This window comes from Giraffa tippelskirchi, chromosome 13 (assembly GCF_054371585.1).
Source record: "Giraffa tippelskirchi isolate mGirTip1 chromosome 13, T2T-mGirTip1v1.2.pri, whole genome shotgun sequence".
NCBI lineage: Eukaryota > Metazoa > Chordata > Mammalia > Artiodactyla > Giraffidae > Giraffa > Giraffa tippelskirchi.
Genome location: NC_137287.1, coordinates 16,233,129 through 16,258,290, shown reverse-complemented (window position 1 = coordinate 16,258,290; position 25,162 = coordinate 16,233,129). Strand labels below are relative to the sequence as shown.

At 56.5% G+C, this 25,162-nt stretch overlaps 2 protein-coding genes and 1 long non-coding RNA gene across 50 annotated transcripts in view; 1 reads left to right on the top strand and 2 right to left on the bottom strand.

Annotated features, from left to right (window-relative positions):
- ATP2A1 (ATPase sarcoplasmic/endoplasmic reticulum Ca2+ transporting 1) overlaps positions 1 to 12,346 on the bottom strand; it is a 17,338-nt gene extending 4,992 nt beyond the window's left edge. For 14 of the 36 annotated variants that reach the window (XR_014072309.1, XR_014072307.1, XR_014072308.1 and 11 more), the window contains exons 1-11: positions 12,018 to 12,346; positions 11,208 to 11,290; positions 9,694 to 9,798; positions 8,669 to 8,807; positions 6,266 to 6,346; positions 5,318 to 5,403; positions 4,858 to 5,155; positions 4,254 to 4,420; positions 1,643 to 1,731; positions 1,215 to 1,317; positions 851 to 982 (exon numbers count right to left, since the gene is read on the bottom strand). Coding sequence is in view for 25 of the 36 variants with exons in the window: in XM_081553286.1 (XP_081409412.1) it covers positions 851 to 982; positions 1,215 to 1,317; positions 1,643 to 1,731; positions 4,254 to 4,420; positions 4,858 to 5,155; positions 5,318 to 5,403; positions 6,266 to 6,346; positions 8,669 to 8,807; positions 9,694 to 9,798; positions 11,208 to 11,290; positions 12,018 to 12,162 (1,428 nt within the window). In the remaining 11 variants the exon portion in view is untranslated. Of the gene's footprint in view, positions 1 to 850; positions 983 to 1,214; positions 1,318 to 1,642; positions 1,732 to 4,253; positions 4,421 to 4,857; positions 5,156 to 5,317; positions 5,404 to 6,265; positions 6,347 to 8,668; positions 8,808 to 9,693; positions 9,799 to 11,207; positions 11,291 to 11,665; positions 11,684 to 12,017 lie in introns of all 36 variants that reach the window. The other 22 variants (XR_014072310.1, XR_014072306.1, XR_014072302.1 and 19 more) reach the window with 8 other exon arrangements.
- LOC145531278 (uncharacterized) lies at positions 10,844 to 16,430 on the top strand. Its single transcript, XR_014072318.1, has 4 exons — positions 10,844 to 11,766; positions 13,253 to 13,377; positions 14,391 to 14,520; positions 16,080 to 16,430. It is a non-coding gene; the product is annotated as an uncharacterized LOC145531278 (long non-coding RNA).
- Positions 16,412 to 25,162, bottom strand: SH2B1 (SH2B adaptor protein 1). 13 transcript variants are annotated; one of them, XM_081553306.1, is made up of 11 exons: positions 23,583 to 24,779; positions 23,143 to 23,170; positions 21,765 to 22,786; positions 21,056 to 21,157; positions 20,718 to 20,809; positions 20,432 to 20,607; positions 18,632 to 18,835; positions 18,226 to 18,437; positions 17,861 to 18,088; positions 17,363 to 17,462; positions 16,412 to 17,182 (listed from the first exon to the last, which is right to left on the bottom strand). In XM_081553306.1, coding segments are annotated over exons 3-11 (2,049 nt in total). In that variant the 5' UTR covers positions 22,698 to 22,786; positions 23,143 to 23,170; positions 23,583 to 24,779; the 3' UTR covers positions 16,412 to 17,180. The 13 variants fall into 13 exon arrangements, with proteins under 13 accessions (XP_081409432.1, XP_081409440.1, XP_081409435.1 ...); XM_081553314.1 differs by lacking the exon at positions 23,143 to 23,170 and having other exon boundaries at positions 17,917 to 18,088; positions 23,583 to 23,776; positions 24,404 to 24,779; XM_081553309.1 differs by having other exon boundaries at positions 24,404 to 24,779.

The window sequence follows — 25,162 nt, the reverse complement described above, 5'->3', positions numbered from 1 at the left end:
TTAGGTGGTTTTCAATATTTTTGCTATATTAAAACAGCAATGAGCATCTTGCCTTTACCAAAAAAAGAAAAAAAGAATGAGTGGTATGGGGAATATAATAAGACATCCCTGAGGAAATCAATATAGACATTCAGTAAATATTAACAGTGGGAACTTAGAGTAATAATCTCAGATTTGGACTTGTGTATCAGGGAAACAGACACATATGAGGTAATCATATTTCTCAAATCCTAAATCAGGTCTTCAAAGTGTTAGTCACTCAGTCGTGTCTGACTCTGCGGCCCCATGGACTGTAGCCCGCCCCCATGACTGTAGCCCGCCAGGCTCCTCTGTTCATGGAATTCTCCAGGCCAGAATACTGGAGTGGGTAGCCATTCCCTTCTCCAGGGGATCTTTACAACCCAGGAATTGAACCTGGGGTCTCCCACATTGCAGGCATATTCTTTACCATCTGAGCCACCAGAGAAGCCACAAATCAAGTCTTGAGATCTGATAAAAAAAAATGAGTGTGTTCCTAGAGGCAATGGGTAGCAGTTGACATTGGGCTGTCCCAGGATGGGTCACTTATGGTTTCTGGGACCAGCTCAGTCCCTTTCCACTAGGAACAGGGTAGGGAAGGTGACTGTTGGTGCATCCAGGGATGCTCCAGCTGGGCACCAGAAAGAGTGGTGTAAGTGAGGGACAGGAGGCCCCATCCCAAGCCAGCCTCACCAGGGAAAGCTGTGGACAGGCTGACTGCTTGTTCGGGCTGGCTCCCAGCACAAAGCCCTGCGGGGCCCCATCTCCTGAGGTTCCTTAGGTCCTGGCCTGTACAGGGTGGAGACAAACTGGAGGGAGAGCCCAGACTCACCGAGTTGCAGGCATTGGCCCTCTCTACCTTCGAGAGGTTTCTCACTTCAGTGTTGAATACATTCATCTTCTCCACCAGGGTGGTGAGGGCCGTCTCGGTGGCCTCTCCCACCTTCTCATAAACACCTTTGGTCTGAGAGGGCAGAGAAGGAAGAGGAAGTAGGTGCCCTGGGCTCCTGGCCCCTTGCTCCCACCTTCCACCTAGAACGGGAAGGGAGCAAGCTACTCTCTTCCCCTTACACCCAGGAGAGGCTTGGTACGAGGGACCCCCTCCCCCAGACCCCTTCTTTGCGGCCTGTCGGGGAGGCCTGGATGCAGCCAGCTTGAGGGGGAAGGAGGGGCCGCTTCAGGAGAGGAGAGGTTACCTCATTGAAGTCCAAGGAGGAGTCATTGCAGAGGGCACAAATGGTGGCCAGCTCCACCAGCCCGTCATACTGCCCTGAGCGGACTGGCTTATCATTCTTCAAGCTGGCGGCGGGGCGGGGAGGAAGGAAGGGAAAGAGACAGGTAGAGAAGATGGGGAATGAGACGCAGAGAGAGCATGGGGAAAGCAGCGAGGGACGGGGAGGAGGTGGCACCAACGTGGTGATGAGCAGGTGGCATCAACATGGTGATGAACAGTGGGGGGAGAGAGAACGAGGTCAGGGAAGGAACAGGAGAGAAACAGGAAGACAAAACTAGAGGGAGGGCCCTGGGGGAGAGAGGAGGTGTGTGTGTGTGTGTGTGTGTGTGTGTGTGTGTGTGGTGGGGAAGGGGCACACAGAACTGGAAGACAACCTTTGAGGTCACTTACACCTCTCCTTCGGGAGCGTAAGTGGAGCCAGTGATAGAGAACTCGTTCAGCAGGCAGAGGTCCCCATCTATCCTGTCGACAATGAACATCTGCAGAGGAGAAGGGGGTACACACACATGGCTAACTCTCCTTGTGTCCAAAGGCAGTCTGCACCGAGGCGAGGCCCAGGCCATGAGCATCCCTGTCCGGCCAGCTGCACACACTTACCCAACTCCCCCCCCCACCCCCCCACTCATTCTTCCTTTTTCCTTCCTGCATCCTCCTCTTTCCCACCACTCCCTTGCAAATCATTCTTCTTATTCTGTGTCCATAGCCTTAAAAGTTATGGGACTTCCCCGGTGGTCCAGCGGTTAAGACTCCACATTCACAATGCAGGGGCCTGGACTGGCTCCCTGGTCAGGGAACTAGATCCCACTTGCTGCCACTGAGAGCCCACATGCCGCGATGGAGATCAATGATCCCGGGTGCCACGACTAAGACCCCGCGCAGACAAATAAATAAAATGAATATATATATATTTTAAATTATTGCAGGGCTTTCCTGGTGGCTCAGTGGTAAAGAAGCTGCCTGCTAATGCAGGAGACACAGGTTCAATCCCTGATCCAGGAAGATCCCACGTGTTACAGAGCAACCAAGCCCGTGTGCCACAACTGCCAAGCTGTGCTCTAGAGCCCAGGAGCCACAGCTACTGAGCCCACATACCATGGAGCCCAAGCTTGGCAACAAGAGAAGCCACCACAAGGAGAAGCCTGCACACTGCAATGAGAGAGTAGCCCCCGCTCGCGCAACTAAAGACCCAGCACAGCCAATAAACAAATAAAAATTTTGTTTTTTTTAAGTTATTGCAGGTCACACTGAAGGTCCCTCCAGATCAACTGGTAAAATAAGAGGTGCATCACAAGGGGTTCTGGGGACTGTGGCCACCGGTCCACCTGTCAGCACGTGACCCATCTACAGCTCTGGCTTCTTGCAGCCAGATCTTCCAGTTTTTCAGGAAGAACTAGAAACTCAGGTTATTTTTCTATGAAATCTCTTAACTTTTCAAACGTGGGCAATGAATTCATTTTTATGAAACATGACAGGAGCCCAGTGGCCTGGCTTTGACGCCTGTGCTTTGGAGGGAATGTAGGTCACGCAGCACAGAGGCGAGCAGCCCACCCTGAACCAGAGCAAGTGTGGAAGGGATGGGGCTTAAGACACGTTCCAAGATAAAATGGTTCTGTGGCCAGCAATGTCTGGGAAAATCTGGGTTAAACAGAGTGAAATCCATCCTCTCTACAGTCAGCCTTCTCTGAGGCTTTCAAATGCCAGCAGGCCTGTGGTACAGCCTTTCTGTGCCTGGTCTGAGAGGCCTTGATTCTTAGGACAGTAATTTCTATTTCACAGACATGCTATTCCAGAGGATTGTGTTTAGGTCAGGGGTTCTTTGCCTGGGGTCCCTGGATGACCCCTGTGAACTTTGATGACAAAACAAAACTAACATCTTTTTCAGGTATACCTATGGCTGATTCATGTTGATGTTTGGCAGAAACCAACACAATACTGTAAAGCAATTATCCTTCAGTTAAAAATGAATAAAAATTTAAAAATTACATGTTTCATTTTCTCTCTGATATTTAGCATTTCCGCCCAGCTATGAATGTGGGCAATGCACCATGTTAGCATTAGCAAAACCTGTGACTTGGCCACTAATAAAATCATAAACACTCTCCTATCACATTGCATTGTTTCAGGGCTCTCAAAATAGCATTTATACTCATCCCTGCCTCAGCGTTACAGCGCTTATGAGAACTACTGCTGGACTTGCTACTTAATACGTTATTAAAGGAGCATATGTGTTACCAAATCATGAATCTCTTTTTAAAATATTTTGATTGCTGTATTTCAATCAGTGGTTTCCTCTGTAATCCAGTGTATTTTATTTCTGTTTTTGCCTGCGGTGCGCGGCTTGACAGGATCTTAGTTCCCAACCAGGGATGGACCCCGGGCCATGGCAGTGAAAGCATCAAGTCCTAACCATTGGACCGCCAGGAATTCCCAATCCAGTGTATTTTAAAAACAGGATCTTATGTGTTTTATTTTATACACTGAAAATATTAAATGAAGAGGTCCAGACAGCCAAAGGGTCCAAGGCACAGAAAAGATCAAGGGCCCTGGTTTAGGAAATGCCATTTGGGATTCATGTGACCAGGTTCCTCCTGCCCCATCATGAAGGACCACTCTGGAGGGTAGTCTGGTGCACAGGCAGGCACTCTAGGGCCAGGCAGACTTGGGTTTGAAACTCAATTCTGCTCCTTATTAACTGTGCATGGAATTTCCCAGAGTCTCAGTTTCCTCCTCTGGAAAACTAGGTAACAAAACCTTCCCCTGATGGGGCAGCTGTGGGGGATTAGAGATAACACACAGCAGCATCTGGCACATGGATGGAGGCTACAGAGAGCTGTCTGCCCAGGACAGGGAGGCTTCTCTGCTCCCTCTCATAGCTGGCAGGATGGCACTCTGTGCCCTCTGAGCATTTCTTTCTCAGGCCAAAATGAGAAGCTGCCCGTGATGAAGGGTCACCTCACCATTTCACCTCCCATCTGAGTGGGAGTTGCCAACCTGCCCTGACCTTGCAGACAGACATCTGGTTGGTGGTAAGGGTGCCCGTCTTGTCGGAACAGATGACAGAGGTGCAGCCCAGAGTCTCCACGGAGGGCAGGCTCCTCACGATCGCGTTCTTCTTTGCCATCCGGCGGGTGCCCAAGGCCAGGCAGGTGGTGATGACTGCAGGAAGGCCTGTGGGGAAAAAGGAGAGGGGGTGAGGGAACTAAACTGGGGGACAGAGGGAGACCTAGTGGGGTAGGCTGAATGTGTCTGTGTGTATGTGTGTGTGTGCACGCGCGCATGCTCAGTCATATCCAACTCTATGGGATGCCATGGACTGTGTAGCCCACCAGGCCTCTCTGTCCACGCAGTTTCCCAGGCAAGAATATTGGAGCAGGTTGCCATTTCCGTCTCCAGGGGGATCTTCCTGACCCAGGGATTGAACCCATGTCTCAGCCCGTCTTCTCCACTGGCAGATGGATTCTTTTACCAACTGTGCCACCTGGCTGAAGAGCAGCCCCCAAAGTTATCAGGTCCTAATCCTTGGGACTGCTAAATGTATCTTATTCGGATAAAGGGTTTTTGCAGATGAGAGGAGCAAATGGGAGGAGACAGGGAGGTCACCCTACCCTCGGGGATGGCAGCCACAGCCAGGGCCACGGCGATCTTAAAGTAGTAGATGGCACCACGGATCCAGGAGCCCCCATGCACGGGGTCGTTGAAGTGGCCAATGTTGATGAGCCAGACAGCCACGCAGATGAGGGAGATGACCTTGGAAAGCTGCTCCCCAAACTCATCCAGCTTTTGCTGCAGAGGGGTCTTGTCCTGCTCTGTGGCAGCCATTTGGTCACGGATCTTCCCAATCTCGGTGTTCACACCGGTGGTGGCCACAATGCCGATGGCCTTGCCGGCTGCGATGTTGGTGCCCTGGGAAGGGGAAGAAGAGGCAGGGAGTCAGGCGACGCCCCTCATGCTCACACGCACCACCCCCCCAGCTGTGGGCCTCATCTCTTCCCTTGCCATCACATCTCTCCTAGACTAGGCCCACCCCCGGCTGGAGCACAGGACAGCTGGCCCTTGAGGGCTCACCGAGAAAAGCATGTTCTTCTTATCCTGGTTGACAGCTCGGGGGTCAGGAACAGGTTCTGTGTGCTTGATGACAGAGACAGACTCGCCTGTGGAGAAGGGCCGGAGGGGTTTTCAGATGACGTTATGTCCTTCTCTCAGACTTCCCGCCCCTAACTCTCCCTTCTCAGCTTAGTAAGGACCAGGCAACAATCCTGGAGGACGTCTGGACTCTAGAAAGACGCCCCTGGAGGCAGATGGGAAACTCATTGCCCTTAGAGTAAAAAGGCCTTGACCCCAATCCCCGCCTGACTACTCACGAGCAGCATGGCTTTGGATGACTTAACCTCGGCTTGCTCCTCTGTGAAATGGGGACAATGATGTGTACATTTCAGAACACAGTCTTGGTGAAAATCAAATAAGCAGATGTACGTGGAAGTGCGTTCTCAATCGGAGAGCGCTTTCCTGGAAGGGAGAGGCTCCCACCCTGGGGACCTTGCCTCCCTCACCGCAAGGGCAGGAGCTCAGGCAATCACCCTGAGCCAGCCCAGCTGGCCTCCTTGGACCACAGAGCAAGCTCACTGGCTCTCTTCTCTCTTTCCCAGGGCAGAAACGGAAACAGCTGAGGTTTTAAGTGGATCTGAACCCTGTATCTGATCCTACAACCTATGCTTCCTCACTTGGGGGCTTTTGAAAAGGCAGGATGGTTCTCTGGGTGACTGTGCCCATGTATCTGTGTGGAAGGGATAGGTTATTGGCCATCTGGAGATGGGCACAAACATCCTACTGTCTCCCATGACCCCCTGTGTTCTAGGCTCTGGCTGTGAGCAAAGCTGACCAGGGAAGACATCACTGCCACATTGGGGCCAGGACGGGGGCCCTATGGCCAGGGGTCCCCTTTCTCTCTGTCCACTCAGCTCTTCCTGCATCAAATCCTCCTGTGATGCGCCCCCCTCCCCCTGGCCAGTAGACCTGTCAGGATGGACTGGTCAACCCGGAGGGTGGTGGACTTGATGGTGAGGAGGCGGATATCTGCTGGGACCTTGTCCCCCACTGTGGAGAGAGAAGAGGAACGTGAAGTCAGCAGAGAAGGGAGTTTTCTCCCTTCCGAAAAAAAAACATCTTTGTCTGAAGACCTCACCTCCTCCTTCAGGTTTCGGGGGGTCGCCTGGGCTATGCTCCTGTCATCCCAGCAAGGCTCTCCCTCTAACCCTCACTCCCATTGTCCCCCTGCCGAATGTGCTTCTCCCTATTAGGCTGTGAGCCTGGTGAGGGGTGGGCTGGGCACACAGTTTGTGTTCAATACATGTACACTGTGTGATACAGGGGGAATGGGACAATCTTGTCTTCTAATGAGAAACTAAAACAGGATTGTTTCCTGTTGCTGGTGGCTAAGTTGTGTCCGACTCTTTTGCGATCACATGGACTGTAGCCCACCAGACTCTGCTGTCCATGGGGATTCTCCAAGCAAGAATACTGGAGTGGGTTGCCATGCCCTCCTCCAGGGGGTCTTCCCGACTCAGGGATCAAACCCACAACTCTCAAGTCTCCTGCATTGGCAGGCAGGTTCTTTACCACTGAGCCACCAGGGAAGCCCTAAAAGTGAGGATGGGAGACAGCAAAACAGTGAGGGAAATGAGAGGGAGAAAGGCGAGAAGGGACAGGCATGAAAAGAACTTTAGTAAATAGGGTGAGTCAGGGACTTCCCTGGCAGCTCAGTGGTTAAGACTCCATGCTTCCAATGCAGAGATTGCAGGCTCAATCCCTGGTTGGGAAACTAAGACCCACAAGCCACACGACGCAGCCCCCACCTCAAAAAAAAATACGGTAAGTCAGATAGACGTGTATCCATGGATGAGAACAAAGTGGAACAGCTGGAGAAGGCAGCAAGAAACAGGAAAAAAAAATGGGGAATTGAGAAAAATCAATGTCAACCCAGACAAGAGGTGGTGGAGTAAGAAGACAGGAGAGGGAAGTGTGAGAAGAGAAGATGCCGGAGGAGAGGGGGCAGCGGTGGAGGCAGAGGGTGCAGGCCCACCAGGTCCACGTGGAGGGGATGGATGCACATCAGAAGCCTGCTGGGCCGTGGTCTGAGCATCAAGGGAAGGCAGGAAGCCAGTGTGAGTGAGCTGGGAGACGGGCTGGGGAGAAGGGGCATTTGCAGGAAACAAGGCAGTGGTGGTGGCTGTGGGGAGTGGGGGACGGGGGAAGGGGGGAACCATAGACAGCAGGGAGCTGAGAAAGGTGCGGGGAGGCCAAGGGATGTACACAGAAGGAGGGGGTCAGCCTAGGAGACTGCCTGGGAGACACGGCGGATGCCCCATCAGACTTAGAGACCTCTCCAAGGAAGAGAACCGCCCCCCAGCCTCATCCTGCCTGGTCCCAAGGCTGGTCCTGGGGATGGGGTTTGACTGTTCTCCTTTCCCTGCTCCCAAGGTTCCTCCTCCCATGCCAGAGGAAGTTGACGGAGGAGGGAGGAGGTCAGCAATGGAGTTGGGCGGGACACCCTGTCACTCAAGCCGAGGGATATTTATAGACATTCATGGCGCTGACTCCAAAGCGTCACGGTGGCAGATGGGCCCTAGGATGCAGCACTGGGGTCTTCAGCCCGCCCGCCCTCCCTCTCGCCAAGCTTCCCAGAGTGGCAACTTGGGTGTCTGGTGGAGGGAAGCAGGCCCTAGAAAGACACGGCTCCCTATGCCAGGGGCCTGGAGACGTGGGAAGGCCGGTGTGGGGCAAATATAAAAACCGCTGAAGGGGGCAGAATCCCAGTAATCTTAGCCTCCTGGCCCCCACCCCTCCCTGGTCAGGCATTAAGTGTCCCTCGCCGGAGAGGCGGGGCCCTCCTTGAGCTCCCCTCCTCTAGGTCCCGTGCTCTCTGCTGGGGCCTGAGTTTCCCTTACATGGTCGGGGGCTTGAGCGTCTGGCCCCCCCTTCCCTTCTACCATCGCTCCTTCCCCTTTGAGAGGCCTCAAGGGCACTGAGAGGTCAAGATTTAAAGCTGACCAAGCTTGGGGGTGGGTGGAAGGAGAGGGAAGCCAGGCCTCAAGAGGGGGTGGAGACGGGGCCCTTGGCAGAGACTGGGTTCCACCTGTTGCTCGCAAGGGCTGGCTGAGAGGAGGGGGAACGAGGGGTCTGCCTGCAGCTTCGGGGACAGGACTGGCTGTTCCTGCTCAGACTCTGATGGAGAGGATGTGCTGTGGCCACAGTGCCCTGGAGTGACCCCCAAGGAGTCTGAGAAGGAGAAGCGGAGACTACCAGACACCATCCTGGCTACCTCCTGGACACGGGATCGGGGCTGAGCAGCCCCCACCCCCCATATTAACATCTTCTTGGCCTCGAACCCATCCTGGACCACCCGTTCCCATCACTCACCAGCCACCTCCACAATGTCTCCGGGAACAATGTCCCGAGCCTTGATCCTCTGTACCGACTTGCGGTCAGCCCGGTAGACCTTCCCCATCTCAGGTTCATATTCCTTCAGAGCCTCGATGGCATTCTCTGCATTCCGCTCCTGGAGGGAATAGAGTTGAGGAGAGGAGGGTCAGCAGAGAAAGGAAGGTGGTGGAGTGAGAAGGGACTGGTCAAGGAGGATGGGGCGGGGTAGAGTTGGAAAGCAGGGGCCAGAGTCGTGGGGGAAGTTGGGGCATCACAGAGAAGGAGGCAGGTTATGTGGTCCTGGCTCCTGGCCCAGGGGAGCAGACAAACCTCACATGACCAGTGAGGAAACCGTCACCCATAGCTGAGAATAGGTAAGGGGGTTTAGGGGTTTCCCTGGTGGCTCAGACAGTAAAGAATCTGCCTACAATGTGGGTTTGATCCCTGGTTGGGAAGATCCCCTGGAGAAGGGAATGGCTGCCCATTCTGGTATTCTTGCCTGGAGAATTCCATGGACAGAAGAGCCTGGCGGGCTACAGTGCATGGGGTCGCAAAGACTAAGTGACTAACACTGCTGCTACTACTAAGAAGGTTTTGGGAAGAGAAAGAAGGAGAATCAAAGAAAATCAGGAAGCAGGGGACAGGAAAAGCAGAGGGTGGTAGAAGGCAAGAGGAAGAAGGATATCAAATGAGCATTTACTGAAATCCTCTTACATGCCAGACACAGGGCTGGGTTCTTGCACACTCATCATCTTGTTAAATTTCACCATAACTCAAGGGACAGCATTATGAGCCCCATTTTATGGATGAGGAAACTGAGACTCAGACAGATGAAGGCACCTGCCCAGGGTTGAACAACCAGCAAGTGACAGTGGGAACACCAAGTCTCCTGAACTGGGCAAAAGGACCAGATACTAGGCAAGCCCAGGGTAAGTGATGGAGGAGGAGGAGACAGGGAAGGAGGCTGGCCTCAGGTCCAGTGTCAGGATGTGAAAGAATGGAGGGGGAGGGTCAAAGCTAACCTGCCAAACCCCCACGATGGCATTGGCAATGAGGATCAAGAGGATGACAAAGGGTTCAACAAAGGCAGTGACGGTCTCTTCGCCTTCCTCAAACCAGGCCAGCACCTGGGGAGCAAGGGAAGGAGATCAACAGATAATAAAGCCCCTCAAGTGGTTAAGGGAAGCAGACAGAGATGAGAACATGTGCAGGAGCAAAGGGGGCGGGGCATCACGGAGGCACTATAGCCCCACATCCCTTTAAGTGCCTACACGATCCACTCCTTTAACTCACACAAGCGCAGCCACTGCTGTTATTCAGCAGGAACAGGCGGGCACAGACATGCACAGCTCGGGGATTAACTGGGAATGCTTTCAGGTTTCCCTGACCAAGTTGCTGGCTTGTAAACGAAGCTCAGGGGACACCCAGGCCAACTACCCCCAAGCCACATCCATCCCACAGGAGCCAAAACCCGATAGAAAAAACGCTGTGGTCCTCGCAGGCGCCCTGCCCACCCACAGCCCTCCCCCACAGCCCGAGGCAGGGAAGCTCCAATTTCATGAGGGAGCAGGAGGAGGGGATAGTGTTACGGGGCCTCCTGAACACACCCCATCCCAGCTGTTGCCACTGCCAGGCAACAACCACAGGCAAATGTCAAGGAGCAAATCTGAGAAGGGAGAAGTGAGGTTCTGCCAGCTAGTACTCAGGGGCCCACGGGGCCTCCACTACAGAGACCAGAGGACAAGGAGACGCTTTGGCCTCCAGAGTCTTGTCTTCTAGGAGGACTACGATGTTAAGGAAGGAAGTTCAAAATGCAGGCGGGACTGCTAGGCTGGTGGGTGCGCAGGGGAGCTCCAGGGCAGGAGCGGAGGCAGGCCCTTGAGAGGGGGGGTGGGGGCAGCCCTGAGGCTGAGGGGGAAGGGGAGGGTCAGGCCAAGTGGACGAGGAAGGGGGTCCAGGAGTTCCAGCCCTGATGAGGGGAGGGGAGAGGCAAGGCCCAGGGACAGGTGAGGGGTCTGGGCCTTTGGGCGGCTTTGGCAATCCCCTCGCACCAGCAGCTCTTTCCCGCCTCTAGGAGGGCGTCTCTGTCTCGACCAATCAGCGTCAGGAGGGAGGGGCAGGAGCTCTGGGACGCTCGGGGATTGGCGGAGCCGTGTGTGAGCCCCGGGGCATGCTGGGAGCTGCGGTGGCCTGGGAACAGCAGTAGCATCTGAGCCCCGGAGCCCGGCGCTGGGGGGTAACCCGAGCCCTAGGAGCCCTTGAAGCTCCGGGGGCGGCTTAGCTTCTGTGTTTTGGCTGAGAACATCCTTAAAGCTTAAAATAAAACCTGCCTGCGGAGTGTGGGGGAGGACAGAGGAGTATGCAAGTCAGCGTCACCCCACTCCCTCAGTTCTAGTCTGTAGGATAGGATGCTGAGGGCTTGGACCAAAGGAGCCGCTGATTTGGGGCTACCCACGAGCAGATTCTCCAGATCCCCCCAGCCCACAGCCTAGGCTAGCCCCTAGATGCGCCCCCCCTCCGCCCCCAACACACTTACAAAGGAAATGCAGGCGGCCAGGAGAAGGATCCGCACCAGGAGGTCTTCAAACTGCTCTAATACCAGCTCCCACAGGGACTTCCCTGAGGGCAGAGGCAAGGGGAGGGGAGGGGGTATGTTAAGGTCTAAGGGATGAATGCAGGGACTCCAGGTGCAGGTTGGGGTCCAGCCTGGAGCAGGAAAGGTCTAGGATGATGGGCAGGCCATTTGGTACTGAGAAAAGGGCTGAGGGAGCTGGCCCACAGTCTAGAAACAGGCTCCTCAAAGTGTTGGGCAGTTGTTCAAGGATTGGATGCCTCAAGGAGAGCGTGCCTGGAAACTTCTGCCCCCAGCCAGACTCTAACCTTTGGGGAGGAACATTTGCCCCAGGAATTGGAAGGAGAGGACAGGGAGAAGGGAGTGGGGCACAGAGGGAAGGAGGTGTCATTTATGGGAGCTCAGGGCTTCCAGTAACTTACCCTCCTCAGCAGGGAGCTCTGCCCAGGGAAAAAGAAGAAAAGGACATTATTCATTTGGTGTTCAGTCTAATGCTGCCCACAACCAGGACTTTGTGGCTAAGGTAAGAAATCAGGCCACCAAAAAGCTGAGGTTCACCAAGGTTGTCCCAAAAAACTTCCCCAAACTCAGAGACTCAGGGATCCTGCTTTTTCAGTATCCTCCCCTCCCTTGCCCTCACTGGACCAGGTCTTGCCTCTTCCTTAGGATACCCTGGAGGGAGAGGCTTCAGTGTGAGTGAGTCTGTGTGTGTGAGTCTGTGTGTGTGTGTGTGTGTGTGTGTGTGTGTGTTGTGGGGATGTAGGAGGTCATTACCAGCCTTTTCCTCCAGGGAACACTTACCATTATGGCCATATTTCTCCAGATGCCGCTTAACTTGGTCCGGGCTGAGGCCTGTAGTTTCGCTCACCCCAAAATAGGCCAAACATTCTTCTGTGGTCTTGGAGTGTGCAGCCTCCATGGTGCTCCCTTCCTGGGGGCCAGGGGGCGGTGTGTTCCTTCTGGGGGGGTTCTCACACGTTGGGGGCCTTCCTCAGTGTGTCCACCTGCCTGTTTGTCTAGGTTTCTTCCTTCTTCTTTCCTTGCCCCCCCCAGGTTATTCTTCCTTCCACGAAGCTCTGACCCCCGTTCCACTTGCAGCAGCCGGCCACCCCCCAGCCCCCAGCTGGTCCTTATGAGGGAGGGGGGGGCAGGCTCCCCCCTCCCTCAGACCAGGGATTGGCTGGCTGGGACTCTAGCAGGAGGGGTCAGAAGAGAGAGATATTTCTGCTGACGAGGGGGAACAGTGGGGCTGCAGCCTGAGATGTCACTCATGAGGGAAGCTAAGGTGGCCCCAGCCCCAGGGAAGGGGGGGCAGGGAGAGACCTCATTTTCTGTCTTCTGCTGCTGAGCCCTTCCCCAATTACCCCAACTTCTTCAACTGCACTGAATTTCTTATTCTAGCGTCACCCCTTCCATTTCTTCCCTTCAGCCCACTTCTCTCTATTCCCTTTCCTCCAACCCCCTTCCCATCTCATCCCCCCTGAACCTACTTCTACTGCTGCAGTCTCATCCTTCCTTACTGAGTTTGTTGAAATGGCAGCAGAGATACCCAACCCTCAGGGGGCTGAAAAGGGGGAGAACATCCTTTGGGGGCAAAAGGAAGTGGCTCTAGAGGGACAAGGGGAAGCAGGGAGGGGAGAGGGTCAAGGGGACAGGGCAGAAGATGGTAACCCTACCCTAGGGAGGGGTTGCTGCAGCCATCAACAAGGGATTTAGTGTCCAGGCCCTGGTGAGCAGAGCCAAGACTGCTTGTCTCTCCCCTAAACCCCCACCTCCCCATGGCTCTAACTCAATTTCTGGGAACAGAGCCTTCAGGGCCCCCCCATCCTTGAGAGGGAATCCCCCCCCCAAGAAAATGGGATACCCAGGCATCCGGGAAACCCAAGAGCCTACAGAATGTGCTGATGGCAGACAGAGAGGGATCAAAGTTTCAGAATGGGGGCAGGGGTCACCCCAAGTCACGGAATGAGGGTCACCTCATCCCACACTGTGCTCTCTTCAATCCACAGGGTTTACATGGCAGACCCCGGATGGTGTGTGGTCTGCACTCCACCCTGGGCCCGAAGGAGCTGTGCTCAAGGGAAGTGAAGATGGAGCTGTGTGCTCAGGCGCTGGGCATACCCTGTGGGCAGAGGTGCGAGGAAAGGGGCATCAAAGGCAGGGGCCGGGGAAGCAGAGGCTCCAGACGCAGGGAATGGACATGGGCAGATTGATGGGGACAGGTCTAGGGGAAATAAGGACAGACGGAGGTGGGGGACTAGAGACAAGGCTGCTAGGGTCAGAGGGAAGTCTGAGGAGCAGTGGGGAAAACGGACAGCAGGGAGCTGGCAGGCAGCAGCCAGGTGGGTGGGGGCCCAGAACTGGGTGCAAAGCCACAAGTTGTTGCTGAGCGGCTGGCCTCGGTGTCAGCTTCCTCGGAGAAGCAGCTGCTCCGAACCCCCCGCCCCCACCCCTGCTCTGGGATAGGGGCGTCTGTTGGTCACTACTAGGGCAGCGGCGGGAGGAGCAGACAGAGGGTGGCGTGGGGCGTGGGCAGGAGAGGAAACGGGGGCAGAGAGGAGGAAGGTTTCGTGAGAGAATGGTGCGAGGTCAGTGAGGTGAAGCAGCAGCCTCGTAGAAGCAGCCCTGGCCTCAAGTCCTTCTGTCTGGGGCTGTTTCCTAAGTGCACAGTGAGGCGCATGGACTGCTGCAAGGGTTCTCACGGTTGCTTCCCTGTCTGGCACCCAAGTTCCCAAGCAGACAGTGGTATAGGAGACAGTGGAGCAAAGGAAAGGGAAGCCCCACTTTTGGGGGGTGGGTAGACCAGCAGGGGTGGATGGCACTGCAGGATTTAGCCCCCCGCCCACACTCATCCTTTCTTCTGCCTGCACTTGGGGGGAGGGTGGCCTCTCAGGTGACTTAAGGACACGGTGCTCCTTGCCTCCCTCTTTTCATGGGTCCAATAAATCCCTCCCTGAAGGAGAATCCTGGGGTGACCTGGGAGAGTTTGGGGGGCTCAGACAAGGGGGTATGTGTGCTGGAGGTCACATTGCCAGGCACCTCCACCTGGCCGAGCACCCACCTTCTTAGGCCAGTATCAAGCCTTTCGGTGCTGGCTGGCCTGTCCCCACCACCACCTGGAGGAGTGACAGGGGCACTGTCTTAAAGGAGCAGGAATGCCCAAACATGGAGAAAGGGGAGAAGACTGGACAGATCGCGGCTTCAAGGGACTCAGACCATGAGACTGAAGGAAGGACGCAGGCTTTACAGGGCACCGCTGCCAACGAGGCCCTTTAAGGTTATTCATTTCTGCTTCCCTCAACTTCCCAGAGGGGAAACGGCAGCCAGGAAGGGAAAGCCACCAGCCAAGAGCTGCAAAAGGATCACCGTCAGGGAGGCTGGGTGTGAACTGGGATGGAGGCACATGCTCTCTTGGAGCACCCCCACACACACACCACTACGCCAGGGTCTCCAGGCCCAGAGTTGGAAGGTGTTCATCCCATCCTGAGGGCTAGAGCTGAGAACGGGAGCGGAGGACTTCTGAGGGACCACTGAGGCACCGCCTGGCCATTCCCCATCAGTTCGGAACTTCGGCCGAACCATCCATAGACAGGCTTAGAGGGAAACAGTCTCCTAGGCTCCTCCAGCCAAGACATGCACATCTTGGGGGGGTAGGGGAGGGGGAGTGACGGGGGTCCTGGTACCCTTCGCCCACCCACCTTCAGAAGGCGAGGCCCTGAAGGCTGGCAGGGTTTGGGGGTGGAGGGGGGCGGGGGAGCCTCGCAGCACCAGTTGCTGCTAGATTAGGAGACGATGAGCTCCTGCTTACCCTGGGGCGCCACAGCCTTCTCTTGCCACCTCACTCTGAGAACACAGCATCCATCCCCCTCCCTCTGCAAGGCCAATTCTATCCCCAGGCTCCCGAGGTCCAGGTTTGGGGGAGCCCCAGGGATGAGACCAAACCAGGAGAACTTCCCCCGGCGAGCCCCCAGGCTGGGTGGCCCATGAGCCCAGCTGTCTCCTGTCCATCTCCCAACAGGACGCAAGGCCCAGAATAGCAAGGTCATGAGCATGGGTAGGGCCTCCTGGAGGTGGGGGCAGAGGCTGAGGGGCGTGAGCGTGGAGCCTCCACACTGCCCGGGAGGGGAAGTGGGAGGCAGAATGGGAAGGGGCCCAGCAGGATGGAGGTGGGGGAGGGAGAGGGCCAACAGAACAGGTAGGATTCTTTAGAACCTGGCTCCTCCTTGTTGGCACCTGCAGAGCTGGGAAGCCCAGAGGTGCCCTCAGTTGGAGGAGGGCACAGCTGCAATTCAGTCCAGAGAGCAGAGCCTGGGTGCTATGGGGGGAGGGGTACAGGGAGGAGAGGGAGACATCGCAAATTCAAACACTCACAGGCCCAGCCAGGCACCTCCTGTGAGTAAAGTGGGCCGTTGGGCATGGAGCAAATGTGGAAGGCAGGTACCACGTGAGGCTGGATCTTTTGACTTTTGGGAGGAACCAGTGATCTGAACTTTTATGTGAAATTCCAATGGAAACATCATCCAGGCCAAGTAAATCATGTCAGCAGCTTCAACCAAGATGAACCTTCCCATTTTACAGATGAGGCTACTGAGGCCTGGAGAGGTTACACCTTGCCCAGGACACCCCGCAAATGAGAAGCAAAGGCAAGAGTGGAAGCCAGCGCTCTTTATCATCCAGCCTTCAGCTTTCCAGCTTGGCTCTGAGAAAGGGGGCGGTCAGCCTGCCCTGGGCCCCTCTGCAGCTAGGCTGTGGTGGCCACATTCAATCTCTCCCAACACAGACACTGTGCCCCTAGCCCAGCCCCTCACAATCTCTCCCGGCCTGCTTTCTCCCCAGGGTAGGAAGCTTTAACTGAAGAATTCAGAGCAGGAAGGTCTGAACTGATTGGAGGTCGTCGATCCTGCTGTTCACGGTCCTGTCCCATTAAGTGAACGTGGCTGGAGACCCCAAGGGGCACCATTTGGCTCCGCACTTAACCCTCAAGAAACAGGACAGTCCCCCCGGGAGCAATGGGCCAAAAGCTCAGATCTGGGAGCAACAGGGACTCAAGCTGACCCAGGCCTCTGGCCTGTGAGCTCTGAAGTTGGCAACACTGACTGGGCTACCTTCCTGACCCGCCTGTCCCAGCCCCCCACTGCAAACACTAGCCACAGCCATCACAATGAAACTGAGATAAACCCTTTTATTTATTTATGCTTCTCCATTTTGTTTAAAACAACAAGAACAACCACCTTAATATAACTGACAGCCCTTCCCCCTCACCCTTCCTTGGGCTGAGGGGTGGTGAATGGGGAAATGGCCCCCAGGGATGGGGCTGACCATAAGAGCCCCTTAGGGAGGTAATGGAGCCTGAACCCCCTGCCCAGGGGATGGGGCACCTGTAGTGTATGAACTGGGGAGTTAGGGCTCTTCAACCTTTTTGTACCAACATACATGCCCTTGGCCGTCAAGGGTCAGGAAGCATGTGGGGAAGGGATTCCCACTGCTCCTCTATGTCTCCACCCAGCCCCAATCTCACCAACTGAGGGCTGGGGAGCAAGAAGAGAGAGGGTGGGGTAGGGTGTCTCACACAAAGGAGTACTGGTTATTTATGGCTCTGGGATGGCCCCCTTCTTCTCCGTCGCCCCCTAGTGGTAACTGCTGGAGCTGCACCATCAGGGTCATCCCGGGGGCCCCAGCCGATCCAGCGCCTCCCTGGGCCTCCGTGCCTGGGGCTAAGGCTTCTTCCAGTTCAACCACGGGGACCAGCTCAGCCACGGGGACCAGCTCTTCCGGGACCCCTCCACCGCCCGCTTTCTCTTTCTCTTGCCTCTCTTTGGCTGCTGCGGCTGCTGCCGCCACTTCTGGCGCCCCCGACGCCTCTTCTGCCCCAGGATGTGGGGGATCTGTCCATGAAGGGGGTTCAGGGGGCTGGGGTGGGTCATGGGAGGTGCTCGGTTCTGGATAGGAACGGTAAGAAGACAGACTGATGGTGGAGGGAGGCAAGCTCTTGGAGCAGCCTCCCCTTCGCTCATCCCCTCCCCGGAGCCATGTGCTATCTCCCCCGGATCCCGTCTCAGCAATCCCCCCATCCATGGAAGATGGATCATGGGCGGCGGTGAGAGGAGGACCACACTTACACACAGTCACTCGCTCCGAAGGGCATGAGGGTGGAGGAGGCATCGGGGTAGCATCGATCTCCCTCGCACACCCCTGCATGGCTCCCGGCCTGCTCCCGGCCTGGGGGGGGAGGGGAGGGGCAACGTGGGGACAGATGGGACATTGGGGGTGGGGAAAAGGGAGAGATCAGACAGGGACATCAGACATCAAGGGAGGAGGGAGGGGGACCAGACCGAGCATCCCCAAGAAGGGCAGGCCCAAGGCGAGGCTGTGATGGAGGGCAAAGACAAGGCCAGGGAGGATGCGTCTAGGAGACAGACAGACGATGGAACAGACGGGCCGATGGAATGGCAATGCGCGAAACCCAGCTCTCCACTTCCTCCCGGCTCCAGCACGGAGCCCGCTGCCTTCCTACATCCCCATGGGCTCCTTTCCCCCGAGAGACCCAACACACAGGCATCTCCTCTGCCCCCGCTCTCCTCCTCGGGCCCCCCACCCCGTCTTGCTGGCACACACACCTCCTCACTTCTTGGGTGCACGGGCACCTCCTCCCCTGCAGACCTGCTCTGCTCACCCTGCTGTCGCTGGGAGGACACGACATAGCTGACAAGGACAACGTCACTGGAGCCTCCCGACTCCAGGGGGATGGGGTGCATCCGGAAATGCTCAAGCATATCAAAGATGGACTGGAACCACAGGTGCTGGACCCGGCACTGACCTTCCTCATTCAGCGACAGACGCAGGTGCTGAGGGCGGCAAGAGCAGGATAAAATGAAAGCCTGAGCCCTACCAGTCAGAGAACCCTCCTCCCCCGATGGCAGCATTCCCCAACTCGACCCGCAGGCCTGCTGCCTGCGACAGAGCCTCCTCCTCGGGCACTCACCTTGGCCTTGCCCTGGAAGTTGAAAGTGAGGACATATTCACCCCGCCTCGTCTCACTCTGACGTACCAGGAAAACCCCGTGGGAGCCAGTGCCTCCAGCCAGCACTAGCTGGGCGGCCTTGAGTCGAGAGAGCATCCCGTGGAACCAAGGGTACCCTGAGAGGGGCTGGTCCCCCTCACCTCCCTCTGGCTCCCCTTGGAACAGTAAGGACCCTTCAGGAAAGAGAGAGGGAAGGAAACCGGGTGTCAGGGAAGCCACCCCAATCCCAAGGAGAAGAAAAGCCTTGCTTTTCCCTCATGGGTCACTCCCAAGCCCCCCAGCTCGGACCCCTGAGGATCCCAAGACAAGAGTTTCAGGCTGGTGGGCACCAGGCCTGGAAGCAGACACACACTCACACCTCTGGTACCTGTGGCTGTTTCCGGAGTTTCCAGGGGTGGGTAAGGGGCTGCGAGGGGATGAACGGTCCCTGCTGGGGCTCCCTCTTCAATGGGGATCCGGGGGGGCAACTCTGGAGGAAGCAGTTCCATTGAGTCAAAATGGGAGGCGGCGACGGAGGCAGAACTGGGGGAGATGGATGCCGAGGGGCGGTCTGACAGGCCCCCGTACGCCCCTGGAAGAGAAAAGGGAGAGCAAAACCGAGAACTTGAAGCTTCTTTTTGGGAGGACTGGTCTGCCGGACCCACTTCCCCAGCGGCCAGGCTACCCTGTGGGCACTGGCGTCAGCCAGCCGATATGCTGGCTCCTTCTTCAGGCACTGAGCCTGATGGTTTTCATCAGTAGCTCCTAACTTATGCTTCACACAATGCTGAAAGGGCTGCAATGATCCCAACAAGGTCTTAGAATCCTAATGTGCCCACATCTCTTCCGAATCAACAGTTGAAATTACAGCAGCTCTATAGTTGCAGAATTTGGGGGGTAGAACCCCCTCAAATATTTGCACATTAAAAATAAGTACTTCCTTTGCCTATAGCACAAAGCCCTCAACTCTCAGGGGCATCAAAGATTCTCCTTCTGTGAAGTCTCTCAACCTAGCCAACCTGATCTTCATGTTAACCTGTATTCCTGTGTCCTCTGATTTAGCCCAATTACCCCACCTAACTTCTTCAGATGTCCAGGGCTCTCCCCATCTCAGGTCTCTGCTCTCGCCATCTCCTTTCTGCAAGCCACGTTCTTTTCTCCTCCACTGTGCAGAATTCCCCATCTATCCCACCTCCCCTGATTCTCTTCCTCCTGAGTTCCCAAGGCCTCCTGCTGGTGCTGCTCAGGCTCACCAGGTGGGAGCCCTGCTTTTTAGGAGTGATGTCAACTCAGCTAGACCGTGAGCCCACAGGGCAGCTCTGAGCTCCTCATCCTGCCCAGAGCCTAGAACAGGGTCAAGGATGCACTAGGAGTTCCTGAGTGTCTGCTAAGCAGCAGGCAGGAACCTATAGGCGCATCGTACATATTGTACTCAGAGTACTCAGGAATATGCGGGGTGCAGGGCGCTGTGGCTCAGGAACAAGCTGGCATAACCTTTGTCTTTGTCAGTGATCCTCGGATGACCTCAGAAAAGCCATTTCTCCTCTCTGCTCTTAGCTGCCTGAGAAATGAGGAGATCAGAATTGATCACCTGGTAAGGCCCATTCTGGTCCCTAGATTCTTTAATCCATTTGTTTACTCACTGCACACAGGCTGTGTGCAAGGAACAGTGAAACTGAAGCTAGGAATGGAGGATCAGAAGAGTGTAGTGGAGTCTAGAAAGGTGAGCTGGGGCCAGGTAGACACATCTTTTTGTGTTATGTGTGCAGGCAGTGTATGTGCGTTTAAAAGTTGGGACTCAAAAGAGATCCTAGTTCCATCAACATATGCATGGAGATGCAGAGTAAGAATACAACAAAGATGTGCACAGTGTTCTGTGAGCTTGGAGAAGAGGACCGTTATCTCTGGCCACAGTGGTGGCCAGCACAAGGCTTATGGAAAAGGTGATGGGGCGGGGATAGAAGGCTGGAGATGGGCTGGCTTGGGGCTTGGGTTGGGACGGTGATGATGACAGTTCTAATTGGTAAACCGCAGCTGGGCCTGTTCAGGGACAAAAGTCAGATGTTTGGTGGGTGGCAGCTGAGGTGCACAGCGGAGCCTGGAGAGAGGGCCAGGGCCCGGGCCTCCCGGCTGGGGGGCTTATGTAGCAGGTCCCAGGGTCCTCAGCTCTCTGAGGCCCTACCCTTACCTTGCGAAAGGCGGTCGCTGCTCTCACTGGGCCCCAGCAGCAGGCCCTGGCTGGGCAGACTCTCCGAGTGGTTCAGGCAAGGCGGCTCCAGGCTGCCTATGTTCTCCCTTGTCAGGAAGGAGGTCCCAGGGCCCAGGGGGAGAGTCATGGGGCGGGGACTGGTAGCAGGGTAGGGTCTGCAGAGACAGGGAAAACGGTGCTGGGAGGAAAAGTCACCGTGGAGAAGCAGACAGCTGCTCCCCACCCCGACCCCGGGCCCCTCAGTGACAGAAGTCAGGCTCCTCACCCCGGGCTCAGGCATTCTTGGATGTCAGACACCCAGGCCTTCACATGTAGCGCATCGGCTGTCTCCAGGATGTACTCCGAGGGGCCTTCCACCTATGGGAATGAGAGGAGGCCCACAGGCCACTTCCAGGTCTCGAGGCCTTAATGCACCCCTAACAGGAGCAAGGACATCCTCCTGCTCACCCCTCCTCCCAGAAAAGCCACCGCCCTGGGGACACATTCTTAAGGCACCTGGCATATGTGCCCCTCCTTGCACGAGTATCCCTTGCTTCAATGTCCTAAAAGAGCTTTCTCTCTAACATGAGTGCTCCGAGAGGGTAGGGAGTCCAGGCCTCCTACCTTAACCACAAAGGTGTTCTCCCGGTCAGGCATCTCCAGGGCTGTGGTCGTCCGCACGTCGGTGATGGTGGAGCAGGGAATGCTCAGTCGAGGCCGAGATGCCTAGGTCGCGAGAGAGAACAAGACCCAGACTGTTGGTGTGGAGAGACAACTCTTCCCCTCCCTCCAGAGATTCAGCTTTCCTTCCACACCCAAAGGGAGTTAGACAAGTAACACTGCTTTCTCTGTCCTGCCCACAGTGACTAACCCAGAGTCAGGAGCTAGCTTTAAAAAACCCAGGCCCTCCTGGGTGGCTCAGTGGTAAAGAATCCGCCTGCCAGTGCAGGAGACACAGGTTCGATCCCTGGTCCGGGAAGATCCCACATGCTGTGGGACAACTAAGTCCGTGCGCCACAACTACTGAGTCTGTGCTCTAGAGCCCGCGAGCCAACACTACGGAACCCGGAGGACTCGAGAGCCATGTGCTCCACCGCAACGAGAAAAGCCACTGCAGTGAGAAGCCTGCAAACCAAGAGAGTAGCCCCCATTTGCCGCAACTAGAGAAAAGTCCATGCAGCAACGAAGACCCAGCACAGCCAAATAAATAAATAAAAATTATTAAAAAAAACACAAAACAAAACAAGTAGGCAAAGCTCAGTATGTGGGCCAAGCCACCACCCTGGTTGTTCAACCCCTCGCTCCCAGCCACCCCACCTCCACTGGGCCTCACCTTGGGGGGTACAAAGAACTCCAGCCGACTTCCTCCTCCTTCTCCTTCACTTCGAAGCAGCAAGCGACACTTCTGCCACTGAGGCTGCCCCCCTCCCCCTGAGGTAGGCCCCGCTGCCCCTCCTCCCCGGCCCACTCCGGCGGGGTCAGGGGCGGCCTCTTCAGCCCCCATGAAACTCAGCAGCTCTTCCCGCTGCACCACGCCTGCTCCATCCTTCAAGGCCCCCCCTCCCCGACTGAGTCTCAGCCTCTCGAAACGGTGAGTCCATCTGTCCCCGGGGGACGTCCCGTCACTGACCAGTCCCCTGCTGACGGTCCCAGCCCCGCCAGAGGAGTTGGAGTTGCTGTTCCCACCTAAGGCCGGGGGCCCCGAAGCCGTCTCCAGGGGCCCCGCTGGAGAGGGAGGGTCAACGGTCCCCCGCCACTGCAGGATGCCGCGGACCGAACCACGGACAGAGCGACCCACTGAGCGGAGAGAGAAGCGCTTCTTGAGCTTCGGCTTCGAGGAGGTCGTAGAAGAGGAAGAGACCGAGGAAGGGAGGGGGCCGGCCAGGTCCTCAGATGAGCGAGAAGGGCCCAGCACAGCCAGGGGCCCGCCCGCCCTGCAGCTCTCAAGGGACAGGTCGTGTGGCGGGTCCACACCAGGACTCAGAGGAGCCAGGAGGGGTGGCGACAGGGAGCCGGAGGCCCGGGCCACCTCAGCTTCAAAGTGCTGCAGGAAGAGCTCAGCAAAACGGCGGGAGAAGACGGCCTCGGCCCCGGGCCCCGCGTACTGGGGGTGAGAGGCCAGGTAGAGGCGAAAACGGCAGGCAAAATCCAGGGCAGCCGCCCGGGCGTGGGACTCGCAGAACTCCCGCCAACTTGGGGGAGGTGGTGGGGGCAACGGGGGAGGGGAGGGCGAGGCCCCATCCTCCGGGGAAGGGGCACCATTCATGATGGCCCCCAGGAGGCGGAGAGGGGGAGCCTGTGGGGAGGGGCGGCAAAGAGGGAAGCGGCCAGAAGACACGGGGTGAGCGGCAGCAGCTGCAGAAGGAAGAGGCACATATATGGAGTCACTGCTGAGGTGGGACGGGGCCAGACCCCCTCCTCTGGTCTAGACTCCTTAGAGTGCAACTGGGACACACACCACACTGCCTCCCTGCCCTTCCCCAGGTCCTTGCGCCCCACAAGCCCCAGCCAATCAACCGCCCCCCACTCCAATGTCTAGCCTGCACCCCGCCTCCTGCTGCCTTCCTGATCCACATTCCCTGGCTTCAGCTCCAGGTGTGAAGGACGGCTGGACAGCGCCTTCCTCTAAAAAGGAATTTGTTCCACGTTCCCTCCCTTCTCTAAAATGATCCTTCGATATTTATCACCTGCTTCCCAGTTGCCGTTCTTACCTTTCCCTGCGAGAGGTTTTAACAACCTCTGTAACAGAAGAGGAACCCGGAGCTCAGAAAGTTTCAGAACTCCAAGTCTCCCGTCTTTCCCACCGCACAGTCCTCGTCCCCAGGCACTGACTGTGCCAGTCTCAAGTCACTGCCCCTCACTGCCCCAGCTCGCAGGGGAGCCAGGCCTGCACAGCTTAAGAGACCCTGCCTCCCATGGTCCATCACTGAGGACGGAGGTTGCTTATTAAGGACAGACTGATGAAAGCCAACCCCAGGGCTCAGTACCCAAGCACTGTGTGAAGGAGGCTTGGAAGGGCCAGAGCCTACTTCTTGGGTGGCCCTCCAGTCTGGGGCCCAAAGGCAGCAGCAGAGTGTGGGCTGGGTCTGGGCAAGTCTTTGCTGGCCACAAAGTAAAACAAAACAGGGAGCTGGGGCCTTGGGCTTCTCACCTTCCTCTTCTCTCACAGAGGAGTGTGCCCTAAAGGCTGGTTAGCTTGGTGGTTAAGGCCATAGGTTCTGGAGTTAGGATGAAATTCCATCACTGCCACTTATTAGCTGGGTGATCTTGAACAAGTTACACGTCCTCTCTGAGCTTTGGTTTTCGTATTTATAGAACAGGACTAATGATCCCTAACCCCTAGAACTGTTGGGAGAATTAAACAGGACGTGTCCCGGCTTGACACAAAGTAAGCACACAACAAATGACAGTCATTATTACTATCTTTATGGGGTTCTGATTTTCTCAAAGAGAAATCAGCAAAAGGAAGAGCCTTCCCAAGGTCTTATAACTAGCAAGTGGCAAAGCTGGGCAGGGAATTTACAAACCTATAGCTCTTCTGTTAGTGTTCCTCCCCCATGTTATACTTGAAGATGACTGGCACCAAGAAGGGGGTGAAGGCAGTTCAGGCCAATCTCCCCAAACCCCGGACTCCTCTTCAGACCCAGGCCAGCACCCCCTCCACTTTCTCTTTGGCTTAGACCCTACACACTCAGATGGCTCCAACCATAGGGGCAATGCCAAACCAACGAGAAGACGCCAGGAGATGAAAAAGTCATGGAGCACGGGGGAACCAAGCCAAGAGGTGTAGACACAGCAGAGAGCCCAATCTCCAGGCAGAGGGCCACCTCAGCTCACACCGGCCCACCCAACCCTCTGCACCACAGGCAGACCCAGCCCCCTTCAGACCCGCTGACCCTGCGGGCCCTAAGCTGGTGACTCAGTTTCTCTTTCGCCAAGCGGGACTCAGACACATTTTCCCACTGCACCTGCCTCTTGGCTCAGTTCTGATATTTCTCGAAGGGCGGGTGGTGGAGGGTGCAGGCTCCGCTCCTGGCTCGGACCCTCCGGACCCGGTGGTCAATCCACTCCGACCCGACCCTCCTCCCCGGACACCCTCTAACCGCCCATTCCCCGGGGCCGAAGCCCCCAAGGAAGCAGCCCTGCCTGCTACCCTCTCCGGGGCCGGGCGCCCCTCCTGCCTCTAGCCCCCCACGCCCGCCCCCACCCAGGGCTCCTCGCAAGCGCCGGGGCCGCGTCGCGGAGAGGGAAGAGGGACTTGAAGAGGGGGGTTCCGGTTCCGGTCCCACCTGCATCTCGGTCCCCGCGGTTAGCTCCGGCGTCGGCGGCAGCTCCCGCTCCCTGCCCCACCCCCCCTCCGCGGCTATGCTCCCAGCCCGGTTCTGCGCAGGCGCCGGGACCCCTTTTTTCCCGTCACCGTAGGAAGCGACCATAGAGAAGAGCGGGGAGAAGGAAGGGCACCTTCACACTCACTTCCGCCATCCTCCACTCCGTGCTGCCCTTCCAGAGCTGAGAGGATGTGAGTCTTAGAGGGGTCAGTGACTTCTCCAGTTGCGCCTACCAGGGACGGCAGGAGCAGCCGTAAGAAGGGGTTGGGTCCTACCAGAGCATCCTCCCGGAGGAAAGTCGGGACACAGGGGAGCTGTCAACCATAGAGAAGGGACTTTAGGGAAGTAGAGTCTCGAGTGCCTGACGGAGGCTAGAGGAGCCACCGGTACCGGAAACCAGCGA